Here is a 27,649-nt window from a genome sequence, read left to right as displayed (position 1 = left end):
ATAAAGAGACGCTGTACACACGATCACACCCCCCAAGCTTACTCTACAAACCCGGGTCTAGGTACCCTTGCCCCTGGAGGGGGGAACTGCACCCAGACCCAGGTGGTGTTTCCCTTTTCCCTGCGGTGGGGGGAGGCAGACCGCCCCGACTCCGCAGCAGCAGGGAGGCCCCACACTCCAGACCGCAGTCGGATGGCCAACTCCTCCTCCTAGCCCCCCGCTCCAGCAGGCCGCAGAGAATGGGGGTGAGAGAAGACTCCAAACCTCCCTCCACCCACTCATTGTAGTGTTGATGCATGTGTGTTCTAAGGTGCATTTAAAACCCAGGAGGGCATGGAGCTACCTGCCAGAGAGCAGCAGGTAAGCGCATGGTCCCTCCTGCTAGCCCTCAATGTCTACGTGTATTTAAAATTGAGAGGTGGGCAACGACGCCAGGGGTGAGGTGTACACCCTGATGGTACTTTGGATTCCGTGGGCGACCGTGGCTCAGGGGGTTGGGAATTGCATCTGTAACCGGAAGGTTGCCGGTTCGATCCCTGGCTTCTCTGTCCTGGTCGTTGTGTCCTTGGGCAAGACACTTTACCCTACTTGCCTACTGGTGTTGGCCAGAGGGGCCGATGGCGCGATATGGCAGCCTCACTTCTGTCAGTCTGCCCCAGGGCAGCTGTGGCTACAACCGTAGCTTGCCTCCACCAGTGTATGAGAGTGAATGAATAGTGGCATTGTAAAGCGCTTTGGGTGCCTTGAAAAGCGCTATATAAATCCAATCCATTATTATTATTATTATTACACCCTGATGGTACTTTGGATTCCGTGTATCGTGCCCACCCACAAGATCCTATATGTATGTCTAATGAGAGTGTGAGTAATGTGAATGTCTAAGTTGTGGGATAAAATTGAGGCAGAGGCAGCCAGAAGGGGACAGAGGGGGGGTGGGGGGGTAGCCTCCTCTGCACCCTGGTGACATACCTCTACTCCAAGGTCCTGCATGTGTGGGTGGTTGTGGTGGAGCGGGAAGAGGGAACAGTGCAGCAGCGCCTCCCGGCCCCACAGAACCCGGGACAGTCCACCCAACCCCACCACAGAGAAAACTGCACCCACCCCACCATCCACTCATCTTCCAGACTACATAAGACAATAAACACCCAGGCTGAGATCTTCCTCCACCTCTCCTGTATCTCCCCCTCCTGCAGAGAGAGCTCCTGAAGAGAGGAAAGCTCCTGCAAGATGTGACAATCTCCCCCACCAGTTGAAGAGCCCCCCAGGTGGCTCGATGCACCGGCGGCACCCTGCTCCAGGGCTGGGCCCCCATGCACCCACCCGCCCACAACCCCGGCAACACACCAACCAGGACCCAAGCCCCCGAGGCCCGGCCCGGGCCCCAGCCCAGAGACGGAGCGACCCCAGAACCTCACGCCCATCCCAGACCCACCCAGGGGCAGCCAGTAACCCACGTCCGTCAGCACAGACCCTCCCCTAACCCCGCTGCACGCAGCCGCGAGGAAACAGTCACCTGAGAGCCAACAGAGCCCCTAACCGGACATGACCGCTACCCCGGGTTGAGCCCCCCAAGGAAGATGCCTCCGGGGAACCCCCCGACGCCCTAAGCCTGTCCCTACCCCCACACCAATCACAACAGTAAAGGCGGGACCAAACTATGACCCCCCACCCCCACTAGGTGATGGAGCTGATCAAAGGAGCCCAGAGCAATTGATCTGATGTGATGGCAGAGGCTGTATCAAGACTAATGTAATCTAATAGATAATTTCTATATTGGTTAGAATTAAGATTATTTTTATTTTTCCAGTTCATGAGGACTGTTTTCTTGGCTATGCATATGGGCGATATTCTTTTCTGAAGTGACATTATCTAAGCTACCCAACAAACACACTAAGGGGGAAGTTGGAATGTTACATTTCAGACATTTCGATAAGTCTTCACATATCTCGCGCTAAACTTCTGAACTGGTGGACAGAACCAAAGAGCGTGGATATAATTGTCCGGTGAATTGGTTTGGCAGTGTGAGCAGTTGTTGGTAGACGTAAAGCCCATCTTGAACATCCGATGACCTGTATAGTGCACTCTATGTAATATTTTGTATTGAATTAATTGAAGACTGGGATTTCTAATTAGATGAAAGGTTTTTAAGCAAATCTGAGACCAGAAGTTTAGGTCAAAGTTAACTAATAAATCCGCTTCCCATTGTGCAATAGGAAGTGATATTGATTCATCTGTTTTAGAAAGCATTCTGTATATTTTGGATAGTAATTTGGGGGTTTTAAGAGTAAGAAATTGAACCACACTTGGTGGTGTTTGTAGTTCAACTTGACCCGGTTTAAATTTCTTTTTTACTATGGATTTAATTTGTTGATATTCTAAAAATCTTTTCTTGTTGATCCCATATTGTGTAACTAGTCCGTCAAATGAAATAAATTCTGTTCTTTCTAGTATGTGTTCTAAATATTTGATTCCTTTACCACTCCAATCTGAAAAGTTTATCATATTATTGTTTTGTAATATGTCAGGGTTGTTCCAGATAGGTGTACGTTTGCATGGGATTAATGAAGACGCCGTCAATATTAGAAACTCCCACCATGCTGTCAGAGAAGAGCTGATGTTGATGCTTTTAAAGCATTCATGTCGTTGGATGTTTGAGCTGATAAATGGTAGATCTGAGATCTCTAGATTATTGCAAAGTGCTTGTTCTACATCTAGCCAAGGTTCATCTAAGAGGGTATGTTTTAGCCATCCTGAGATAAACTGAAGCCTGTTGGCTAAGAAGTAGTGCTGAAAGTTAGGCAGTTCTAGTCCTCCTTTATCCTTGGTCTTTTGTAGTGTTTTTAAGCTTATACGTGGGGGTTTATTTTTCCAAAGGAATCACCTCTCACTTCCACCTGCACTTTCAACTGGACCACGGCCAATCAGAGAGGTCCCACCCCTTACTATCTCTGATTGGTTTAGTCCACGATAGGGGCATAATGTGTGTCTGTTGTTGACCACAGGGAAGTTTGCAGATTTTTTTTTCTTTTTTGCTACCCGAACAGTTGGTCGCACAGGTGCAACCAAATATTTTTTTTAGTCGCACCACTGAAAAATTTGGTCGCATTTGCGACCAAATTGGTCGCACTCTAGAGCCCTGCATAAAAGGCAGACTCGCGCTCCCGGGCGTGCCGAGCCTCCTGCCTTCTCCTCTCGTTAGGAAAGGCGGAGTCTGCACGCTGCCGATTCCATAAGGAGTTTGCTGGGTCCATGACTGGTCGCGTCGTACTGTCATAAACTGGCTGTGTGGAGGCAGATGAGGACCTAAACGCAAAACTCACGGAGACAAAAAGCTGAACTCAAAATCACTGCTTTATTGCAGGCTTCACAAAGAAACAGAACTAAACTGGGAATGCTAACTGAGGACCGAGGGAACACAAAAAGGCACACATGTTCGGGGAGGAGACAGTCGCGACACTGAACTGAGGGAGACATGCACATAAAAGTCACAAGGGGAAATCAAATAAGGAACAACTTAACAGAGCAACACAGGAGCCATGGCCTAAATAAAGAACAAAATACAAAAATACATGAAAACTAAGAATGCTGGGCCAACATGGCCCAGGATCATGACAGGTCGGGTTTAAAATAGAACAGGAAATGATTATCCCACTAGTCTTCCTGTGCCAGTAATGAAATTCTAATGGAACCATTTTTCTCCTTTCCTTTTTTGTCCAGTCCCACTTGACATTTGGGCTTAATTTAAGTTACTGAAAGTTTAATATAGTAGAGGCTAAATAGGAACAAGAAAGAATTAAAAAAAAAAAAAAAACAGAAGAAAACCATGAATCAATATATGAACATTACCTGATGCTGCTGAAAGTTACAGAGGTTTTATTAGAGACAAAGCTAAGCGCTTTGCAATTTGGCATAATTTGTAAAAATTTAAATTTCTTTGGTATTGAACAGCATGAATCATGCTTTCTCGTTGGAGGTCATTTTTGAACAAACAAGCACTGTGCACAACAGTAAATTGGTGTGTAATAAGCCTGGAAGCACAATAAGTAAGTGAATAATGCAGAAAATACAATTTTTTGATGGTAAATTGGCCTCTGAGTACACTGAGAGTGAGAGCGGTGGGGGATGTAAAAGCAAAAGTAAGAGGGAATTCATGACAATGTTTATCAAATGTAAAGCGTAGTTTTGATCTTCTTTTGCTACTTGTTCAGTTAAATTTGGTTGGAGAGGGACAAAACCTGCAGCTCCACTCCAGAATCTGTGAGATGTACTGTGAGATGGCGTTCAGCACTTGACGGCATGCCCGGTAAACTGGGATATGCTCTTTGTGTTTGCGTCTTTTTGTAGAATCCGTTTACCTGCTCTCATTTGCTGTTTTAGTTGTTTGAGGGTAAAAACTAGAATTAGTTTTGTAAGCTTTAACCTGAGATTCTGGTGTTTCTGCCAAAATACATTTGTGTTTAAAAATCAATTTAGGATTTAATCAATCGATAACACATTGCTCAAACTAAAATCAATTTGAATTGGGAAATCAATTTTTTAAACCCACCACTAGTGCGTACTAAAAGTTACATATTATTGGGTTTCAGTTTGATTTTTGGGATGTTTCTTAAATTAAAGAAATAAGACTGGATGATCTTTGAGAGGTGCTATTCAAAACAAACACTGGTCAAAAATAATACAATGCTTCCTAACAGCTGATTTGATGTTGTTAACCTTGGGCTAAGTGTAAAAGCAGACCTCCTTAGCTGTCTGGGCCAAATAAAGTAAAGATGAGGATAAATATAATGAGAAGTGCCAGGAATACTAAGCCAATTCTGTAATCTGTCAGTAAGAATGATCAGTCTTAATCTACTTTAAGATCCATGGCTCTAGCTGATTATAATCAAACATATCTTGATTTGGAAGGAGCACCTCATTTTTAGACTTGGTAACTTTATTGCAATTTTGTATCTTTTGCTCCAACTGCCCCCCCAGGGTCGCCATATGCTCGGGCAAGTGTGAAGAGCAAGAATGAGAGTTCATCTTACTTCAGGAGGAAAGAGAAGAGGATTCGCTTCACCATCCGGCGTCTGGTTAAATCCCAGAGCTTCTACTGGACAGTGTTATGTCTGGTTGGCCTAAATACACTGTGTGTAGCTATAGTACACTATGACCAGCCTGAGTGGCTTACCTATGCACTATGTAAGTATTCAACAGTTCTATACATTTTAAATAATTTTCTTGTAATCCTGTATGTTTTCATGGACCTGTACGTTTTCAAAATCAATTTTAACTATAGTTACTAGTTGCTTAATATTAAATGTATTTTAGCCATTACTTGATATAAAAAATTCTCATATCAGTGCATGGATGGCTTTATTATTTTATTTTGGCCATGATACAGCTTGAAACATGATAGTTGTCAAAATGGATTTCAAGTGATTCTCTACTCATTGTTGAGATGGAGCGCTTTTTAGCCAGTTAAACCACGAAGAGGACCATTATCAACAGTTGAAGCAGTATTTACATGAAAGTAACTGCAAGTGTGCCATTCAAAATGAAAACATAAATACTCATGCCACTCTTTACCACCTAAAGTAGATAGCTTACACCTGTTGGTTCCGTCTTACCAGTAATGTTATAACAAATCAATATTACAGTTGTGGTCAGATGTTTACATTCATTCGTTATGGGAATGAATGTCATGGTAATTTTGAGCCTTCAGTGATTTCTTTTAACTCTTAGTTCTTTCGCCTGGATGGAATTGTTGTACAACATACACATTTAATGACTTTAAAAAGCAAGAATTGGGTGCACAAGCTGGAATTTGGTTTAATTTTTTTTAAAATCCACAGAATATGAAACATATACATATAGGCTCAATATGTGCACACACTCACAAGTCTGTAATAAGTGGTGCTAAAGGTTGAACAATGTCTTTTAACTTGACACAGTAAACATCTATTAAATTGCCATTAATGATCATGATTGACAAGAACCAGTATGTCTTTGATAGCATAAAAAGGATTTGTTTTAACTTGATTTTGCACTAATTGGACATTTAGTAAGAATAATGGGAGTCCAGGGAATTAAGTGAAGAAATATGGTATCTAACCAGATTCCCTACTCTGGGTGGCTTTGCCTTGGCCTCTAGAATCCTGGAGTAGTTTTTTGACCAAGATATGTCCTTCAATGTACATACTGTAATAAACAATTATGTAGGACTGCTTTCTTCTTCAATATTTCTAAAATTAGAAACATCCTGTCTCAGAGTGATGCTGAAAACCCAGTTCATGAATTTCTTACTTCTAGAGCGGACTACTGTGATTTGTTACTACCAGGATGTCCTAAAAACTCCCTGCGAAGCCTTCAGTAACAAGAGTGCTGACAGGGACTAGAAAGAGAGAGCATATTTCTCCTCTATTGGCTTCTCTTCATTGGTTCTCTGTTAAATCCAGAATACAATTTAAAATTCTTCTCCTCACATAGAAGGTACTGTATAATCAGGCGCCAGCAGGTCTTAAAGACCTTATAGTACAGTATCACCTCAACTGAGCACTTTGCTCTCAGTGTGCGGGCTTACTTGTAGTTCCTAGGATATTTAAAGGGAGAAGTAGAGGCAGAGTCTTCAGTTTTCAGGCCCCTGTTCTGTGGAATCAGAGTATTAAAGTGTACAGGGAGTGCAGAATTATTAGGCAAATTAGTATTTTGTCCACATCATCCTCTTCATGCATGTTGTCTTACTCCGAGGTGTATAGGCTCGAAAGCCTACTACCAATTAAGCATATTAGGTGATGTGTATCTCTGCAATGAGAAGGGGTACGGTCTAATGACATCAACACCCTATATCAGGTGTGCATAATTATTAGGCAACGTCCTTTCCTTTGGCAAAATGGGTCAAAAGAAGGACTTGACAGGCTCAGAAAAGTCAAAAATAGTGAGATATCTTGCAGAGGGATGCAGCAGTCTCAAAATTGCAAAGCTTCTGAAGCATGATCATCGAACAATCAAGCGTTTCATTCAAAATAGTCAACAGGGTCGCAAGAAGCGTGTGGAAAAACCAAGGCGCAAAATAACTGCCCATGAACTGAGAAAAGTCAAGCGTGCTCAAGCGTGCAGCTGCCAAGATGCCACTTGCCACCAGTTTGGCCATATTTCAGAGCTGCAACATCACTGGAGTGCCCAAAAGCACAAGGTGTGCAATACTCAGAGACATGGCCAAGGTAAGAAAGGCTGAAAGACGACCACCACTGAACAAGACACACAAGCTGAAACGTCAAGACTGGGCCAAGAAATATCTCAAGACTGATTTTTCTAAGGTTTTATGGACTGATGAAATGAGAGTGAGTCTTGATGGGCCAGATGGATGGGCCCGTGGCTGGATTGGTAAAGGGCAGAGAGCTCCAGTCCGACTCAGACGCCAGCAAGGTGGAGGTGGAGTACTGGTTTGGGCTGGTATCATCAAAGATGAGCTTGTGGGGCCTTTTCGGCTTGAGGATGGAGTCAAGCTCAACTCCCAGTTCTACTGCCAGTTTCTGGAAGACACCTTCTTCAAGCAGTGGTACAGGAAGAAGTCTGCATCCTTCAAGAAAAACATGATTTTCATGCAGGACAATGCTCCATCACACGCGTCCAAGTACTCCACAGCGTGGCTGGCAAGAAAGGGTATAAAAGAAGAAAAACTAATGACATGGCCACCTTGTTCACCTGATCTGGACCCCATTGAGAACCTGTGGTCCATCATCAAATGTGAGATTTACAAGGAGGGAAAACAGTACACCTCTCTGAACAGTGTCTGGGAGGCTGTGGTTGCTGCTGCACGCAATGTTGATGGTGAACAGATCAAAACACTGACAGAATCCATGGATGGCAGGCTTTTGAGTGTCCTTGCAAAGAAAGGTGGCTATATTGGTCGCTGATTTGTTTTTGTTTTGTTTTTGAATGTCAGAAATGTATATTTGTGAATGTGGAGATGTTATATTGGTTTCACTGGTAAAAATAAATAATTGAAATGGGTATATATTTGTTTTTTGTTAAGTTGCCTAATAATTATGCACAGTAATAGTCACCTGCACACACTGATATCCCCCTAAAATAGCTAAAACTAAAAACAAACTAAAAACTACTTCCAAAAACATTCAGCTTTGATATTGAGTTTTTTGGGTTCATTGAGAACATGGTTGTTGTTCAGTAATAAAATTATTCCTCAAAAATACAACTTGCCTAATAATTCTGCACTCCCTGTATAGAGGGCAAAAAGCATGAGCAAATTTCAAGATTGCTGCATAACTAACAACACTAGGTCACTCTGCTGTTTCTTCTCAAAATGTGCCATTCTGTTACATTATGTTTTAGGCTATGTCATCTTGTTTTATGTAAAAGGAAAAGGGATGAAAATAATTTAATTCACCCTAACATTAAGCACTCCAAATGAAGTGCATAAAAAAATGAAGAAATATTTATTAAATTTTCAAATGTACAACTATATTTTGACTTTTTTCTTACATTTGTGTAGTTGACTTATAATGTTAATGTCCAAAAATAGCTGCAACTAAGATTGTTGGTGCCATATTTGGATGCTGGTGGAGGTTTGAGGCTTTAAAGATCATGTTGCTCATCATCCTTCCATTCACTTGAAGCATTCCATTAGAATTATAGTACCAGCTTTATTATGATCCTGGTGAGATCATCTTTCTTGCATACAAAATTGCCGTTGCCTGTATCTGCTTTTTTTTTTTTTTTTTTTTTTACTAGTACTCTAATTCCTGTAGTTCGGTGCTGCAGCAACACGTGTAAACACACATGACTCAAACAGCGTTTTGTAATACACAAATAGTCTCTTTCTGTGTCTTATTCACTGTTGGCATAGCTGCTATAGAATCAGCTATATCTATTTCTTCTGGACAGACCTTGCGGAGTTTGTATTTTTGGGCCTGTTCCTGGTGGAGATGTCCATGAAAATGTATGGTCTTGGACCCCAGAACTACTTTCACTCCTCTTTCAACTGTTTTGACTTCGGGGTGAGTTGCCCACTTCAGTTGACTGTTTCGACAATTTGTTGTGCATTTTGAGAACATTTATAGGGAAACTAGCATGATTCAGAACTAGTTCTATAGAAAAGAAATGTAGCAAATTATTGAAGAAAGAAATTCAGACGGTTTTGATTTATCAAACTGTGTTCACAGGTGATCATTGGCAGTATTTTTGAGGTGGTCTGGGCAGCCATGAAGCCTGGGGCTTCATTTGGAATCAGTGTCCTGCGAGCACTGAGGCTGCTCCGGATCTTCAAAGTCACCAAGTGAGTAAATGGAAATGTTTGTCTGTGTTCTGTAAAACCGGATTACACAATGGATTCATACTGGTGTGTCTTTGTGTAGGTACTGGAACTCATTAAGGAACCTTGTGGTATCCCTACTCAACTCCATGAAGTCCATTATTAGCCTGCTGTTTCTGCTCTTCCTCTTCATCGTGGTCTTTGCTCTGCTGGGTATGCAGCTCTTTGGTGGCCAGTGAGTAGATTTTTTCTGCTGATTTATTATTTATTTATTGTGATGCAGCTAATGACAAGACTCTTGGCAGGATTTACTAAGCAGGAAAAATTAGCTGGAGCAGCATTTCGGTAAGGCAATGATGGAGCACATTACTGTACTAAATCCAGTAATTAGACCAGTGGTTCCCAAACTTTTTTTGCTAGGCAGGGGGGCCTAGCAAAAAAAGTTTGCGAACATTTTTCCTGTAAAACAAAGGGGGTTGTTTTACAAGAATAATGTTCGCGACACCCCCCCCCCCCCCCCCCCCCTTGTTGCACGTACATGCACACGTGCACAAACACATCCTCCAACCACACACACACCCATATTTTGCTCCATTGCGGTTTCTTTCACACCTCAAACATTTAGTAAACAATTCAACAAATACAAGTAATCTGCAACAAATGACAGGTAGTAATAAAATAAACTACTAACTCTTTTAGGCTACTTCCACACCGACACGGATATTTTTGAAAACGCAGCTGTTTCGTCCACACGTAAACGGCGTTTCCTATCACCAAAAACTGAGATTTTTTAAAACTCATTTTTTTCCGTTTACGTGTGGGTGAGGAATACAGAGTTCATCACGCAACGTCAAAGGTATGTGCCTTTTTTCACGTCACGCTGTGCGCCACGTTTACATGAGATGAATTGCAGAATGGGAGATAGAGACAAAATACTGTTACTGTTAATCTTACTGTCTTCAGGTTTTACATGCTTACATATACACACGCAGTTACTGTCCCTCCATTTAGAAAGTAGTGATGGGATTTCCAGCTCTTTTTAGAGAACCGGCTCTTTCGGCTCGGCTCACTAAAAAGAGCCAGCTCTTTTGGCTCCCAACTGCCTCTTCAGGTTGTTTTGTTGCTTTAATTAATTAATTATCAACAACAATATAAAATTATGCACAAAAGGAATTAGTAATGTAAAAAAACGTGGTTTTCTTTATGTATGCTTATATATAAATATTTATGGGGGTCCCTAGAGACGAAACACGTACAAACTTCAAAGCACTTAGAAATTCCAAAGCACGTACAAACTCCAAAACACATTTCTAGCGTTAACTAAACTTCCAAAACAGAGCTACCTAGATCACTTAAATTACACAATCGAATTCATACGTCTATTGTTTTTGTATTAATACACAAACACTCATATATATATATATATATATATATATATATATATATATATATATATATATATATATATTCAAATTATTTAAAAAAAACTTCATTTACCTGTTACTACCACACACTCAATCCGATTGTTGGTACTTCCTGGCTTGTGTAGCCACTAGGTAACAAAATCTCAACACGGCCCCTAGCATCCTGGAGCATTTCCGTTGTGTTTTGGAGTTTGTACGTGTTTTGTCTCTGTAAATATACTTTTATTTATTCACGCCACATAAAATGTAATAAATAAATTATAAAATACAGAAACCAGCTATTTACATTTCATACATTTCAACTTTTAACTACTTAAATTTTCAGCTTTTTCCTTTTAAACAAATTCAAAGTGAAACAACACAAAACACTGCAAACCACAAAACAATAAAATATAAATTAAAATATGGGGAAAAAAAGAACGCCCAGATCTTTAATTAAGGGAAAGGTTGGCATTTAGAAATATTAATATCACACTCAACTGACTGCGTTTTATCTTCCCATTGCACTGATGGGTGGACAGTTCTTAGGTGCCTGTGCATGTTGTTTGTGGAGCTGGCTCTATATGATATCCTTTTCTTGTAGACACTCTGCCTTTTTTTTGTCAATAAGATTGACGTCTGGTTCCAGACTTTGCTTCTTTTCTTTGTGTCACTCATTTTCTTTACTGTACTTTTCCAATGTGACGGTGTTGTCTCTTGTTGCTCCCGGCTCTCTTTCTTTCCCTCTCCCTCCTGCTCTTGTTGTGTGCTACTGCTGTTGCGAGTGTAACTACCGCCCAGCCCCCTCAGCTCAGTGCTGTGCAGAGGGGGGAGGGGCGCAAACGCAAGGCTCTGTTTGCCGTCTCTGCTCAGCGCAAACACAAGGGTGACTTGCAGTGTGAAGCAAAAAAAAGTGAAAGAGAGGGCAGGAGAAAGAAAAAAACAAGCAAACAAAAAAATCCACGGCTCCCAATAAGGAGCCGGTTCACATCGTTCACTTCAAAGATCCGGCTCTAAGAGCCATTTCGTTCGCGACCGACCCATCAATATTAGAAAGGCAGAGGGATATTTTCTAGTCTTTGGCTCAGAATGAAGTTGGTTTGGAAACATATTCAGCTATGCTTCATCTCCTGCTTTGCGTTTCTGTGAGCGCGACGTGCTATCAGTGTCCAAGCGTCTTGTTCCACCCCCCTTTTCATACCGCTACCACTACAATCAACTGATTTAGGTTGGTGTGCAGGTGGAGGACAATGGTGAAGCAATATAGAGATACAAGGATTGAGAAATGGAGATGTGAATATTACATATATTTTGGTTGCACAAAAGGATAACTGACAGCAAAGTGGAAACAATGATTAATTAAAAAAAACAAAACACGTTATACTGCTAACAGAACTTTGGCTCTTTGCAAGCCTCTGAACAAACAGCATGCTAACGCAATGCTAGCCAAGAACCCTGCATGATTATCTTTTGCCTACATTGGGTTTGAAGTAATTAAGTCCCAGTTGACAGACACCACTACAAGCCTCTTAAATTTGAGAAGGAAAAATAGTCAGTGATCAACCACGAGGTCCCACAGCCTCAGATGACTCAAATTTAATGATAAACATATATATTTGGAATAATTTACAGGAGTGTAATTGAGAGGACAATAAGTTGCTCAATACAGCAGGAGGTGGAGGATGAGTGAGAGGTATAGTGCTGAGGCTTTGTAGACTAATCACAGTCAGAGACTATTCATCTCCCTGCAGGTTTAATTTTGAAGACGAAACACCGACAACCAATTTTGACACATTCCCAGCAGCCATTCTCACCGTCTTCCAGGTAAAGATCAATTAAGTCATGTTATATTTTTTCATACTACCACTGAACTGGACCCCTAAAGCAGTCTCTGTCTCCCCTGCAGATCCTAACTGGAGAGGACTGGAACGCAGTCATGTACCATGGGATTGAATCCCAGGGGGGTGTGCATGGGGGAATGTTCTCTTCCATTTATTTCATCGTACTTACTCTCTTTGGAAATTGTATCCTGCCTCATATATCAAGATAGATTCTCTTTGTTGACACCAGGCAGCTTTATAGCCCTGCCAAAGTTTTTATTATTGATTTGAAGATTAGCTGGACCTGTAAATACTGATTCTGTGTTTATCAATCCTTTGGTGTTTTCCTGAGAACATAAATAACCAGACACCCTCCTCAATGTGTTCTTGGCCATTGCTGTTGATAATCTTGCAAATGCCCAGGAGCTCACTAAGGTACGATATATTGTTATATATTTCATTTAATTTTTCACCCTTAGTAAAATCTTCCATGGCCTTTACTTCATTTTTTCTTAATCCTCTGAATCATCCTCAGTCTTAACTTTAACTAAAGGTAGTCAGATTTTTGATCTATTTTTGTGCCTGTTTTCTCTAAATAAAGGGCCATGGTGTGATGACAGAGGGTTAAGACACAGCACTGACAAGATTATGATGTAATCATTATGATGTCATAATCTTGGATGAGTAGGTTGATGGACATCCTTAGATTAAGGATCGAGTTCTTTAGATAACTGGAAGGTGTAGAAGAACTCTTGCAATCTTCTTTACTTAGCCCTCAGGGACATTCCATGTCAACTGGCCAAATGCTTATAACGCTGACTATCTTGGATTTCTCAGAAAAAGTCCCCTGCTAATGCTATAACACCTGGTGTAATACAAAAGCCAATTTTTGTGTTATGCCATTATTAGTTCATAATAATGAACTATGTTCATTATTATGAACATAATAACAGGGGCTATGTTGTCTGGGGGCTTTTGCCCCCTGGTAGGGTCTCCCATGGCAAATTGGCCCTGGGTGAGGGACCAGACAAAGAGCGATTCATAAGACCCTTATGAAAAGGACATCGAGGGAACAGTTTACCCTGCCCGGGATAGGGTTACCGGGGCCCCGCCCTGGAGCCAGGCCCGGGGAGGGTGCCCGAGGGCGAGCGTCTGGTGGCCGGGCCAGAGCCCGAAGAGGAGACATGGGCCCATCGTCCCGCAGGCCCACCACCCGCACGAGGCGCCATAGGGGTCGGGTGCATTGTGTGCCGGGTGGCGGTCAGGAGCGGAGGCCCTGGCGGACTGACCCCCGGCTGCCAAGACTGGCAATTGGGACATGGAATGTCACCTCTCTGGTGGGGAAGGAGCCTGAGTTAGTGCGTGAGGTTGAGAGGTACCGGCTAGATATAGTCGGGCTCACCTCTACGCATGGCTTGGGCTCTGGAACCAGTCTCCTGGAGAGGGGCTGGACTCTGTCTCAGTCTGGAGTTGCCCCTGGTGAGAGACGGCGGACTGGGGTGGGTATCCTAATATCCCCTCGGCTTGCTGCCGGTACGTTGGGGTTTTTCCCGGTGGACGAGAGGGTTTGTTCCCTGCGCCTTAGGGTCGGGGAACGGGTCCTGACTGTCATCTGCGCTTATGCACCGAGTGGCAGTTCAGAGTACCCAGCCTTCTTAGAGTCCCGGGGGGGGGGGGTGCTGGAGGGTGCTCCACCTGGAGACTCTGTTGTCCTGCTGGGAGACTTCAATGCTCACGTGGGTAACGACAGCGAGACCTGGAGGGGCGTGATTGGGAGGAACAGCCTCCCTGATCTGAACCTGAGCGGTGCTCTGTTATTGGACTTCTGTGCTAATCACAGTTTGGCCATAACGAACACCCTGTTCGAACATAAGAGTGTCCATAAGTGCACGTGGCACCAGGATGCTCTAGGCCGTAGGACGATGATCGATTTTGTAATCGTATCAGCAGACCTGCGACCATATGTTCTGGACACTCGGGTAAAGAGAGGGGCTGAGCTGTCAACTGATCACCACCTGGTGGTGAGTTGGATCAGGTGGCGGGGGAAGACGCTGGACAGACCTGGTGCACCTAAACGCGTAGTGAGGGTGTGCTGGGAATGTCTAGCAGAGGCCCCAGTCCGCGAGATCTTCAACGCACACCTCCGGCAGAGCTTCAACAGCATTCCGAGGGAGACTGGGGACATTGAGTCCGAATGGACCATGTTCAGCGTCTCCATTGCCGAAGCTGCTGCATTGAGCTGCGGCCACAAGGTGGTTGGTGCCTGCCGTGGTGGTAATCCCCGAACCAAATGGTGGACACCAGAGGTGAAGGGAGCCACCAGGCTGAAGAAGGAGTCCTATCGGGCTTGGTTAGCCTGTGGGACTCCGGAGGCAGCCGACAGGTATCGACAGGCCAAGCGGAATGCGGCTCGGGCAGTGGCTGAAGCAAAAACTCGGGTGTGGGAGGAGTTCGGAGAGGCCATGGAAAAAGACTTTCGGGCTGCCTCGAAGAGATTCTGGCAAACCGTCAGACGTCTCAGGAGGGGAAAGCGGTGCTCTACCTGCACTTTGTACAGTGCTGGCGGAGCGCTGCTGATGTCGACTGAGAAAATTGTCAGGCGGTGGAAGGAATACTTCAAGGACCTCCTTAATCCCACTGACACGTCTTCCGAGGAGGAAGCAGAGTCTGGGGATGAGGGGAATGACCCGCCAATTTCCGGGGGCGAGGTCACTGAGGCAGTTAAACAACTCCTTGGTGGCAGAGCCCCTGGTGTTGATGAGGTCCGCCCCGAGTTCCTGAAGGCTCTGGACGTTGTAGGGCTGTCCTGGTTGACACGCCTCTGCAATGTTGCGTGGAGATCAGGGGCAGTACCTGTGGACTGGCAGACCGGGGTGGTGGTCCCCATCTTCAAGAAAGGGGACCGGAGGGTGTGTTCCAACTACAGGGGGATCACACTCCTCAGCCTCCCTGGGAAAGTCTATGCCAGGGTGCTGGAAAGGAGAGTTCGTCCGTTAGTCGAACCTCGGATACAGGAGGAACAATGCGGTTTTCATCCTGGTCGCGGAACACTGGACCAGCTCTTTATCCTCTCCAGGATACTTGAGGGTGCATGGGAGTTTGCCCAACCAGTCTACATGTGTTTTGTGGACTTGGAGAAGGCATTCGACCGTGTCCTTCGGGGTGTCCTGTGGGGGGTGTTGCGGGAATATGGGGTGTCTGGCCCATTGCTACGGGCCATTCGATCCCTATACAACCGTTGCAAGAGCTTGGTTCGCATTGCCGGCAATAAGTCGGACTCGTTCCCGGTGGGTGATGGGCTCCGCCAGGGCTGCCCTTTGTCTCCGGTTCTGTTCATAATTTTTATGGACAGGATTTCTAGGCGCAGCCAAGTGGCGGAGGGCTTTCGCTTTGGTGGCCTCAGAATCTCATCTCTGATTTTTGCAGATGATGTGGTTCTGTTGGCTTCATCGGGTGAGGGCCTCCAGCTCGCACTGGAGCGGTTCGCAGCCGAGTGTGAAGCAGCGGGAATGAGGATCAGCACCTCCAAATCTGAGGCCATGGTTCTCAGCCGGAAAAGGGTGGAGTGCCCACTCCGGGTCGGGGATGAGTTCCTGCCCCAAGTGGAGGAGTTCAAGTATGTCGGGGTCTTGTTCGCGAGTGATGGGAGAAGGGAGCCGGAGATCGACAGACGGATTGGGGCTGCAGCTGCAGTAATGCGGACGCTGCACTGGTCCGTCGTGGTGAAGAGGGAGCTGAGTGTAAAAGCGAAGCTCTCAATTTACCGGTCGATCTACGTCCCTACCCTCACCTATGGCCACGAGCTGTGGGTAGTGACCGAAAGAACGAGATCGCGGATACAAGCGGCAGAAATGAGCTTCCTCCGAAGGGTGGCTGGCCTCTCCCTTAGAGATAGGGTGAGAAGTTCGGCCATCCGGGAGGGGCTCAGAGTAGAGCAGCTGCTGCTCCACATCGAAAGGAGCCAGCTGAGGTGGTTCGGGCATCTGACAAGGATGCCCCCTGGGCGCCTCCTGGGTGAGGTGTTCCAGGCATGTCCCACCGGGAGGAGGCCCCGGGGCAGACCCAGGACACGCTGGAGAGATTATATCTCTCGGCTGGCCTGGGAACGCCTTGGTATTCCCCCGGATAAGCTGGAGGAGGTGGCTGGGGAGAGGGAGGTCTGGGCCTCTTTGCTTAGGCTGCTGCCCCCGCGACCCGGCCCCGGACAAAGCGGATGAAAATGGATGGATGGATGGATAGTTCATAAAATATTTTTTATGAAGTTCTAGGCATTTTCAAGCCTTTTCTGAAGGAAAAGTGTATCACAAAAACAAAAGAATAAGAAATATTGCTAGATAGTGTAATCAGAGTAGAACCAAATTTGGCCGTTTCTGGATGGTACTCTAATTAATTAATTTAGTTAATGTGCATATTTTTTATTTTCATTTCAAATGATCATTTTTTGATAATCTTCACAGTTATCATTTTCTGTTAAACCATATTCACTATAATGTTATGATTCTAAGTTATCCTGTTAGATATATAATATACTAATGATACTTCTGAAAACTTAGCTTCATATATCAAATACTTTTCAACATATGTATTTAAACAAAGGTCGGTTGACCCACTTTCATTTTTTCATACATAATGTGAAATAGTTAATGTTATAGTTTTCTAGTTATAACTGAGAAAATAATTTTGTTAAATATATGCATATCTTGCTTCTAAATTTTAACCAGAGTTTTCAGAATCTTCCGGGGCTGCGCTTGTCAAAATGGTAGCCATTTAAAGCAGGTCTTGAAAATGAAACACATGCATATATTTAGCTAACTTGAGTAGTAATTGAGTAGAAATTTAGAATTTAGTTCTATTTGGGTTGCAATATTTACTTTTAGTTTTGTTTTGTGGTATAGCTTGTGATATTTGCTCATGAAATAAAGATTTTTTTTATGAAATATAAATTTTTTTGTCACAAAAATGAAAAAAAATTCTTTATTATTCTATATTATAAAATTATTCTGTTTTTATCATCATTCCTAAAGCTTTTGATGTAAAACAAACAAACACAATTCTGATTTTAACTAAGGTCTAAACCTATGCTATATTTAGAAGAAAGGCAAGATAGATTTTTTTAATAATTAAAAGGGAAAGGTTTCAGTTTGAATTATCTATTTGTCCCTGATTGCCAGAACTTCACTATTTAATATGACAAAAAATGATATATTCTTATTGTTGGGGGTTAGAGTTAGAATTAGGGTGAAGGCTGGTGTCATCAATAGGTGGCTTAGACCTCAGAGGTTTAATTAAGGGTGTTTTCACACTGTTGGTGTTTAGTCCGTTTAGATCAAACTTGTCCTTTTATCTCTTTGTGCCATATGTTCGATTTTTGTCTGTGTGAAAGAAAACCAGATTACATGTAAAAGGTGAGGAAAAGTGATTTGGAACAGACTAAAGATGCTATTGATGTCAAAATGCCCTAAGATGGCAAGCCCAGGTTTTGGCAAAAGAAAAAAGAACCTCGTAATCTTCAGTGATTTTACCCTTATAATATATCCATATTCTGAATGCTCCTGCTAGACTTAAATTTGCCTTGTTCTTTAATAGTGGACCTTCTATCAACAATGGTCACAGTAAAATAAATATATTATAAAGGACTTCTCAGTGTATTGAGTGACAACACCTCCGAGCTGCTGAAAAAGGCCCAACAGAGACTGTACTTCCTGAGAATTCTCAGGAGGAATAACATCACGCAGAGACTGCTGGTGTCCTTCTACAGAGCCACCATTGAGAGTGTTCTAACTTACTGCATATGCATCTGGTACACTAGCTGCACAGGGGCTCAGAGGAAAGCACTCCAAGGGATCATTAACACCGCCCAAAAGATCACTGGCTGCCCTCTCCCCACACTGGAAGTTCTACACAACGCCCACTGTTTTAAAAAGGCCAAAAAAAACATAAAAGACACCTCACATCCTGGCCACTCCCTGTTCGAACTGTTGCCCTCAGGCAGACGGTACAGGGCAATCAGAGCAAGGACTAATAGACTCAAACACAGCTGTTATCCAACTGCAATAACACATCTGAATACTACAAAAAAATGTCCATCACACCACTCTTGTGTTAATCTATGCACGGTCTGAAGCATGTGTGTGGGAATGTATGTGAATGTTTTACTGTTATATCTTATTAGTATTTTAAGTATTCTATCTATTTTATTTATTGAATTTTATTGTTTTATTTATATTTTGATATTGCTAGGGATGATGCAATGATCGGGGACCATTCTTAATTTCGTTGTTCTCATGACAATGACAATAAAGTTTCTGATTCTGATATTTATTATAGTCCTGAAATAAACACAAGTTAAAATATGTGTCCATGTATGTTTTTTTCTATACCTATAGGATGAAGAGGAGCAAGAGGAGGCTATTAATAAGAAACTTGCCCTCCAGAAGGCCAAGGAGGTAAAGGAAGTCAGCCCCATGTCAGCTGCTAACATTTCCATCACAGCGTAAGTCTACTTCCTTTAATGTTTGTCCTGACTTGATAAACTGCATCGTAGTGACTCCCAAGAATTGTGGGTGGTTTTCCTTTAGCTACATTAAGGACCACTTTACAAGTATGCAGTCTAAATCCTTCCATCCTGTGTCAATATTCAACACACAGAATACATTTTTGCATTTTTGATGTTCATATTAAATCTTTGTCCACAAAATATCATTACAAATATAGAAAAAAAGCAGAAATATGTAACAGCTTAGCACAAAACAACTCAGCTAGAATGGTTCTCTGAGATTGCAGACCAAAGCCAATGCTCAACTCTTCTGTGATATAACAAACACCATCTTAACAAATATCAGAATAGTATTTCCAAAGCTATTAGATCTGTGCAGGTTGGATACTAGCATTCCCTAGTGTTCAGCTGTTGCAAAATCACTTTGATTGGCTGTGACACATGTTCAGAAAACATCATTTTGTGAGGCTTGATGAGACAATCATCCCTGCCTACTGATAAATACTGGGAAATACATTTGTGACTAAAAAAAAGTTAATGTTTGTGAAAACAAAAACGTCAAATCCAGTGTGGCAGAAAAATTTAAACTTTAAACTTTGCTTGATCCAACAAATCAAATCATGCATATGGTTCAGAATGTGTTAATTGTTTATTCATATTTATATGTAAACAGTTCATTACATGGTCATTATCTGGAACACAAAACATCCTTGACTACTGTTTGTTAATTCAAATGAGACTTTCTCAATATCTTTGTTATCTATGCTAGCGCTTACATCTTGTGGAGATTTACCCACTTGAGGAATGGTCATCTGAAATATATGTACGTGGATGTTTTATATCTAAAACTTTTAATCCGAAAATATTTTTCTTTGAGACATCGTTTTAGAAAGTATTAGTGTGGATTGCACGGGCAGCACGGTGGCACGGTGGTTAGCACTGTTGCCGCACAGCAAGAAGGTCCTGAGTTCAATTCCACCATCAGGCCGGGGTCTTTCTGTGTGGAGTTTGCATGTTCTCCCCGTGTTTGCGTGGGTTCTCTCCGGGTACTCCGGCTTCCTCCCACTGTCCAAAGACATGCAGCTTGTGGGGATAGGTTAATTGGATAATCCAAATTGCCACTAGGTGTGAATGTGCGAGTGAATGAGAGTGCGAATGGTTGTCTGTCCCTATGTGTTAGCCCTGCGACAGACTGGCGACCTGTCCAGGGTGTACCCTGCCTTTCGCCCCATGACAGCTGGGATAGGCTCCAGCGCCCCCCGCGACCCTGAAAAGGATAAGCGGAAGCGAATGGATGGATGGATGGATAGTGTGGATTGACCATTGTCAAGGCTAATAGGATGGTAGACTTTAGCACAGCGCTCGGGAGATCACAGTTCAGTAAGACAAGAAAAGGGAAATAGTCCAGGAACAAAGCGAATCAACACATCCAAAATTTACAGTTCACACTCCCTTTCAACTGAGGATTAAGCGCACCACACCAGGGAAGGAAATCCAGGGGCCTGTGCACAGGAAACAGACAGTCAAAATCCGAGCAAAAACAGAGTAGCAGGAGCCAGGGTTTCAGCTAACCGATTAGCCCAATTACCAAACAAAGAGTTATCCTCATCCACTACCTTAAGTAGTGGATTCTTGATAAACATGTGGGTGATTAGAGCAGGTGTGCCTGGCCAGAGTTGGGAACCCGTAAAAAGAGGAGAGAGGGGAAACACAAGGGAGAGCTAGACAAAAAACAAAACCTTGATGTGCAAGCCAAGGAAGACTCACTGTGTAGAATATGAAAGTTGCCCTTCTTCCAGTCCCACGTAGTACAGGACAGTAGACCGGCACTGGGATTCTATTGCGATTGGTAAGACGTTTATTTTGCTCCATGGTCCTTAGCAGGATAGCATAGGTAGCCTTCCAGTGGCAGTGCCAACTGCATAGATTATGCCATACGACAAGCTCACCTTCTATGGCATGTCATGACATCATGGGCATACTCCACCAAGCAAATTTACTTACAGGTATAAATAAAGTAACCTTGAATCCTTGGTCATCCCTGGTTACGTAATCATTATGATTACGTAACCAGGGATGACCAAGGACCAGAGGAGTAAGAAGGGCTTCAAACACATAGAAGCTCACATCTTCAGTGTGGTTGCCAGAGAGAGTGAGTGAGACAGTCTGAGTCTTGTGTGATATCAGGGAGGTCCTTTTCCATCCAGGGCCATGACTTAAAATACTTTACAGAGGGACATTATTGGGACATTGTTAGTGCGGGGGAGAATAAGAGCCAGGAGCATTCTGGGAAAGTTAAATTTTCACCTGTGTTTGCGGATATGGTCATCAATTTTTACACATTGCAAATTTACTTGATGAGCAGCCAACATCAGGGTTAGACTCAAAAACATTCCGAAATTTAGGAATGAAATCTTCAAAAGAAAGAATGGGGCTTGCTTTTAGCACAGCCTGTGCCCATTTTAGCACCTGGTCTTAAAATATCTCCACAAAAAAAGCAATCTTGGAACAATCTGACTCATATGCCCTTTTTTGTTTGAATACTAGCAAACTCTATGTGTAAGAAATCCAGCACATTTGCTAAACTCACCCTTGAACACCTCGGGAGTGGAGAGACAGTCAGTTCTCTGATCTGAGGAGGTGAGGGGATAGAGGCTGAAAATGGTGGATTAACCATACCTTTTTACTACCTTTTACCTCTGCGATTTCTTCAGCGATCATGGTTCGCCAATAATGTGGCGGAGCATTTGCTCATGCCAGTCCACTTCCTTTGAAGTGAAAGCACAGCTCACAAGAGTCAGCTCAGTCCATTTTTGTGGTTGTATTGTTCTGTCAGAGATGCTTGGCAGGTCCAATAAAAACAGAGCCTTAGCCTCAGCAAGATGTGATGAATCTCGCCAACAAATATAAACATAAAAAACAAGCACAGAGAAACAAGAAGGAGAAACATTAAATACTAAGAGAAAAACAGACAAAGAACAAAACCTGGAGTAGACAGCCAAGCAGGATGGAGGCACCATGGCAGTCACAGTCAGAATGTTCTTTAATTAGATATATTAACATAACATATATTAAATAACCAACAATTGCACCAGTTTCTTAAACTGTCATGTAAATAACAACCAGGATAAGGGATTGTAGAACCTTAATTAAAACCTAATTGATTCCCCTTGTTTGCACATTATCCTATATGTAGTTAGGAAATGTCAAGATGATCAAGAAAACCACCCATCTGAATAAAGTATAATTTTGCCAAACCTCCTCTAAGGGTTAGACTCTGTTAGTGTCAGTGGACCTCTGGCTTGAGAATTTGAATCTCAAGGTTGTCTCCAAAAGTTGATTCTGTTCATGTGGACGTAGCGTTTTCAGTGGGAGAAACATTTCGTCACTCATCGAAGTGACTTCTTCAGTCTCAGCTGACTGCAGGTTTCCCTAATCTTATAAACAGTACATTTGCATAATGACTGAAACCAGCCCAGTCCTCATTTCATTCTCATTTGATAGGATACTAATAGACAGAGTAGACAGATAATAATTGAATGTTGTCTGGCTGTTTCTCTGACTTCATGCTATATGTTTTCCCCACGTTCCCCTTTTTTTTTTTTTTGTGCATGTGCAGTTTTCTAACATGCAGTTGAAGTAACGTGCACTCTAGCAGCTCGTCCATCTGCAGCATTAGCTCACTGTGAGTTATTTTTACAACTTTGAAGTTCTGTCATTAACGTCCCCACATCCCTCTCCTGTTGACGTTAAACACTGTACTCTTATCAGGTAAACCTTTTTGTCATTCTGCCTTTGTGCCTAAAATGACATGGGGGCTCTTATCACTCATACCTTGTGACAGAGTTGTATGTGTCAGTAAAATTACGTGTGTATTTTTTACTGATTTTACTTGTAATCGACAAGTGTCGTGAGTGACTGTCAGCTCTTAACTCTTTATTATCATCACCTTTTGCTGATTTCTTTTCAGTGTCTGCCCTACCTCTTCTGTACAGTTTAGATTTCCTGCTTAAACCATGTATGTGGATGTATAACTGCAGGTTTGACTCATTTTCCAAGCTGGCTATTTTATTGTTCAGTGTATGTTGGGGCATAGTGTAAAATGTAAAGGTACAGTGGTTTAGAAATAATTTAAACCTGATATTTAGTTATTGAATTTAAATAGTAGAAAGATAATAACTGACACTTATGAACAATGATAGCTTTTAATCACAACTTAAAATATCAAATTATAATGTAGTGGTTTTTTGTTGTTTTTGTTATGAATATAATTCTGCAAGATTTAAGTGGGTGATTGCAGTCGAGATATTTAAGCACCTGAATTATTGTAATACAAAATTATTTGTGTTTTGTCTTGCTAAATGAAGGGAGTTCTTCACAAAAAGACATTGTATAGATTAGAGATGGACCGATCCGATATTACGTATCGGTATCGGTCCGATACTGACCTAAATTACTGGATCGGATATCGGAGAAAAATAAAAAATGTAATCCGATCCATTAAATATCACGAAAGCACCTCACAAAACTTGCAACACGCCGTAACTCACCTCAGAACGTTAGCACGTCGGAGCAGTATGCATCACGTGATAGAGCGGCTGTGGCATGCGGGACCTGTCGGTGGTCTGGATAGCATTTGGAGCTTGGCTAGCAACCCGGCATTTCATCTCCGACAAAGTTATCCCCGAGAGAAGTAAAGCAAGTGTGTAAGTCCATCTCTGAATGTTTGTAAAGCATTCCTGCATTAAGCTTAACGAGCGACTGCCTCTCGCTCTCCGGCTGCTACTTCAATCATGAAACTGCTTAATGATCAGCTGATCGGCTTTTCTGTCGCGAGTCCGTGTCTCTTGTTTGCTTTTGGCCCACTTTGCACCAGAAAGAGGAAACCAGCGGCTGAACAACAGCAGCACGTTTAAGCTTGATCAGCTGTTGTTAGAATGTATTTAATATTACTTTCTACTCCAGGATCTTTTTCTACGTAGCTGACGCTGGTAACTGTGCAGGGGCGCATCTAGCAAAGTTTAGCCAGGGGGGCCGATAGGGCATTAACAGGGAAAAGGGGACACAAAGACATACTTTTCTTTCTTATTCTCATTTAAAATGTCTCGCTTTTAATTATTTAATATTTATCTGAATCTTACACCCAAAGTTTTAATCTGATGTAAATGTATAGAAGTCCATTACTGCATATAGTAACTATTAAGTCTAATATATATACCCTAGTAAGCTATAGTACTTTTTCCTTTGGGAAGGTACCATCTGTGCAGTCTGCAATTTTGTTGAAGAAAGATGTTGAATCTATTTAATATTTCTTGAAAAAGAATTGATTTCTGTGCATTTTTTTTCACACTCCATCAAATTAAGGTTGATTACGTCGATTAAGCATCATGAGGTGGAGCGTGAGGGGTGGTTCCCTATTTTTTATTTATTTATTTTTGTTGTTGCTGGGAGTTGGAACCCTATTAGTTAGGTTGCTTAATATTTATGCTAAGTACTCTTTAAAATACCAGAATAGGGAGGATGGTGTAGGTTTAAGTTTATTAGATTGATCAGTATTGCTGAACTATGAAATTTTTTTTTTTTGCATACAGGTATAACAGAATAGCTTTAGTGTAGTTGTTGTTTTAAACTTGAGTATGAACTTATACAAAATGCAGCAAGATATTTAAAAAACAGTTTTGTTGATTAAAAAACACTATATCGGATTCATATCGGTATCGGCAGATATCCAAATTTATGATATCGGTATCGGTATCGGACATAAAAAAGTGGTATCGTGCCATCTCTAGTATAGATGGTTGCTTGTGTTACTCCAGCACCTGAATATGTTATTAATAGTACCTCTACAGATGTGCAAGTTACCCATGTCAGGTACACTGATGATGGGTACGCAAAGTTCAGACTTTTAAACAAAGTTGTAACAAGTTTATTTCAGTAATGACCAGCATTCTACCAAGAGCAGTGCAAATTAGAAATTCAAAACTGATCATAGTGGATAAAGGAGAAGAGTGACCAAAATAATGCAGTGTTAGTACAGGCTTCACACATTTGTTTTCTGGATTGGATTGGTTTTAATGCAGGCACAATAATCCACAATGAGTCAGAGTCATTATGATGCTTGCAAAGCAAATAGTTTCTTTATTTTATATGTAACCCCTTCATAAATCCAGTCGACTACAGCCCGTTCACCAATATAAGCAAACATATTAGACATACAAAAACACATAAAAACAACAACAACAAAAAATCACTTTTCAACTGTTTTTCATGCAGATCTTCATAAGTTGTGGTTGCATTTCTTCGGCATTTAGGTAGAGAGTACAAAGGGAATAACATTTTTAGGTGGTGGGTAATTTAAATTAAAACATTTTGAAGATACTTGCTGAAGATACAGCTGCTGTATTTCCCAGGGAGGGTGCAAGATATTGCCATTCAAAGATGGAGAAAGTTGTAAGAACGACAGGGCAGGAGAGGAAGGTCAGGACAGTAGGTCATATTTAAAATTAAGGACTGCTCAGTGCTATTCAGTGAAGTGGAAATTTAAAGCACATGTAATGTCCTTACTTGTTAAATCAGATATTTGATCTATATATGATGTGAAGGTTGTTACCTTTTTTTATTTTTTCGTATTGAAATGTTCTGCAAAACAAACTTAAGAATCAGAATCAGAATACTTTATTGATCCCTGGGGGAAATTATTTTTTGTTACAGTGCTCCATTATAAACCAACATTAAGACAAGACAGACAATACACTAACTAAGAATAGTACAATATATACATATATATACATACATACATACATAAGTCACTCATAAATAAATAGCTGAAAAAGAAACATGTGTAGTTATAGCAGCAAACAGTGTGTTAAGTGGATGCGTTGTACAGGGAGATGGCCACAGGCAGGAAAGATTTCCTGTGTCATTCAGTGGTGCTTTTCGGTCATCTCAGTCTCTCACTGAACGTGCTCTTGTGACTGTCCAGCATGTCATGGAGTGGGTAGGAGGTGTTATCCAACATTGTCTTTATCTTGGACAGCATCCGCCTCTCCGACACCACCTTGAGGGAGTCCAGCTCCATCCCCACAACATTGCTGGCCTTACGGATCAGTTTATTGAGTCTGTTGGCATCTGCGACCCTCAGCCTGCTCCCCCAGCATGCAACAGCATAGAGGATCGCACTGGCCACAACAGACTCATAGAAAATCCTCAGCATTTTCCGGCATATGTTGAAGGACCTCAGTCGCCTCAAAAAATAGAGACGACTCTGGCCCTTCCTGTAAAGTGCTGTGGTGTTTTTAGCCCAGTCCAGTTTATTGTCAATGTGTACTCCAAGGTATTTATAGTCCTCCACAATGTCAACACTGACCCCCTGGATTGAAACAGAGGTCAAGTGTTTCCTGGTCTTCCTGAAGTCCACGATCAGTTCCTTGGTCTTTGCCACGTTGAGCTGCAGATGATTCTGCTCACACCACGTGACAAAGGAGTCGACCACAGCCCGGTACTCTGTCTCATCATCCCTGCTGATGCATCCAACCACCGCAGAGTCATCAGAAAACTTCTGAAGATGGCAGGTCTCTGTGCAGTGGCTGAAGTCTGTGGTGTAGAGGGTGAAGAGGAAGGGGGAGAGGACAGTCCCCTGTGGTGCCCCTGTGTTGCTGATCACCTTGTCAGACACACACTGTGGGAGACGTACATATTGTGGTCTTCCTGTCAGGTAATCAACAATCCAGGACACCAGAGAAGCATCCACCTGCATCGCTGCTAACTTATCACCCAGGAGGGTCGGCCTGATGGTGTTGAAAGCACTGGAAAAGTCAAAAAACATGACTCTCACAGTGCTCGCCGGCTGGTCCAGATGGGTGTAGACACGATTGAGCAGGTAGATGATGGCGTCCTCAGTTCCGAGACGAGGCTGATAAGCAAACTGAAGGGGATCCAGATGTGGTCTTACTATGGGTCGCAGCTGGTCCAGGATGAGCCTTTCCAGGGTCTTCATGATGTGAGAGGTCAGTGCCACGGGCCTGTAATCCTGGGGGCCACTGGGACGTGGCGTCTTTGGTACAGGGACGAGGCATGATGTCTTCCACATCACTGGGACCCTCTGCAGACTCAGACTCAGCATAAACAGTTTATGAAAGACTCCACACAGCTGGGGGGCACAGGTCTTGAGGACGAGGGGACTCACTCCGTCTGGTCCAGCAGACTTGCCTGAGTGAAGTCTCCTCATTTGCATCTCAACCTGGTATTGAGTGAAGGTGATGGGTGGGGGAGGGGTGTCAGGAATCTCACAGGAGGCAACAGCGCCATGTGAAGAGAGAGGCTGGCACAGTGGTGTGGCTCTGGATTCCAGGCTGACTACAGGTGAGGTTGTGGGGGTGGGAGCAGACACTGTGGTGTCAAATCTATTGAAAAACAGATTCAACTCGTTGGCTCTATTCTCACCTCCCTCAGCTCCCCTGCTGTTGGTTGGCCTGAATCCAGTGATGGTCTTCATGCCCCTCCACACCTCTCTCATGCTGTTCTGCTGGAGTTTCCACTCCAGCTTCCTCCTGTAATTGTCCTTAGCCTCTCTGATCTTGTCCTTTAGTAACACCTGGATCTTCCTCACCTCCTCTTTGTTGCCCCCTCTGAAAGCCCTCTTCTTGTTGTTGAGGAGGGCTTTGATGTCCTTAGTCAC

The 27,649-nt window shown here is 42.8% G+C and overlaps 1 protein-coding gene across 1 annotated transcript in view; it reads left to right on the top strand.

The window, feature by feature from the left end:
• Positions 1 to 27,649, top strand: part of LOC113033089 (voltage-dependent N-type calcium channel subunit alpha-1B-like) — a 326,109-nt gene that overhangs the window by 105,703 nt on the left and 192,757 nt on the right. The window contains exons 11-18 of the mRNA XM_080308904.1: positions 4,964 to 5,181; positions 8,887 to 8,999; positions 9,165 to 9,277; positions 9,357 to 9,488; positions 12,408 to 12,480; positions 12,563 to 12,680; positions 12,844 to 12,911; positions 18,863 to 18,969. Coding sequence (XP_080165030.1) covers positions 4,964 to 5,181; positions 8,887 to 8,999; positions 9,165 to 9,277; positions 9,357 to 9,488; positions 12,408 to 12,480; positions 12,563 to 12,680; positions 12,844 to 12,911; positions 18,863 to 18,969 — 942 coding nt within the window. The remainder of the gene's footprint in view (positions 1 to 4,963; positions 5,182 to 8,886; positions 9,000 to 9,164; positions 9,278 to 9,356; positions 9,489 to 12,407; positions 12,481 to 12,562; positions 12,681 to 12,843; positions 12,912 to 18,862; positions 18,970 to 27,649) is intronic.

This window comes from Astatotilapia calliptera, chromosome 12 (assembly GCF_964374335.1).
Source record: "Astatotilapia calliptera chromosome 12, fAstCal68.1, whole genome shotgun sequence".
Classification (NCBI taxonomy): domain Eukaryota; kingdom Metazoa; phylum Chordata; class Actinopteri; order Cichliformes; family Cichlidae; genus Astatotilapia; species Astatotilapia calliptera.
This window is presented reverse-complemented; position numbering and strand designations above follow the sequence as displayed.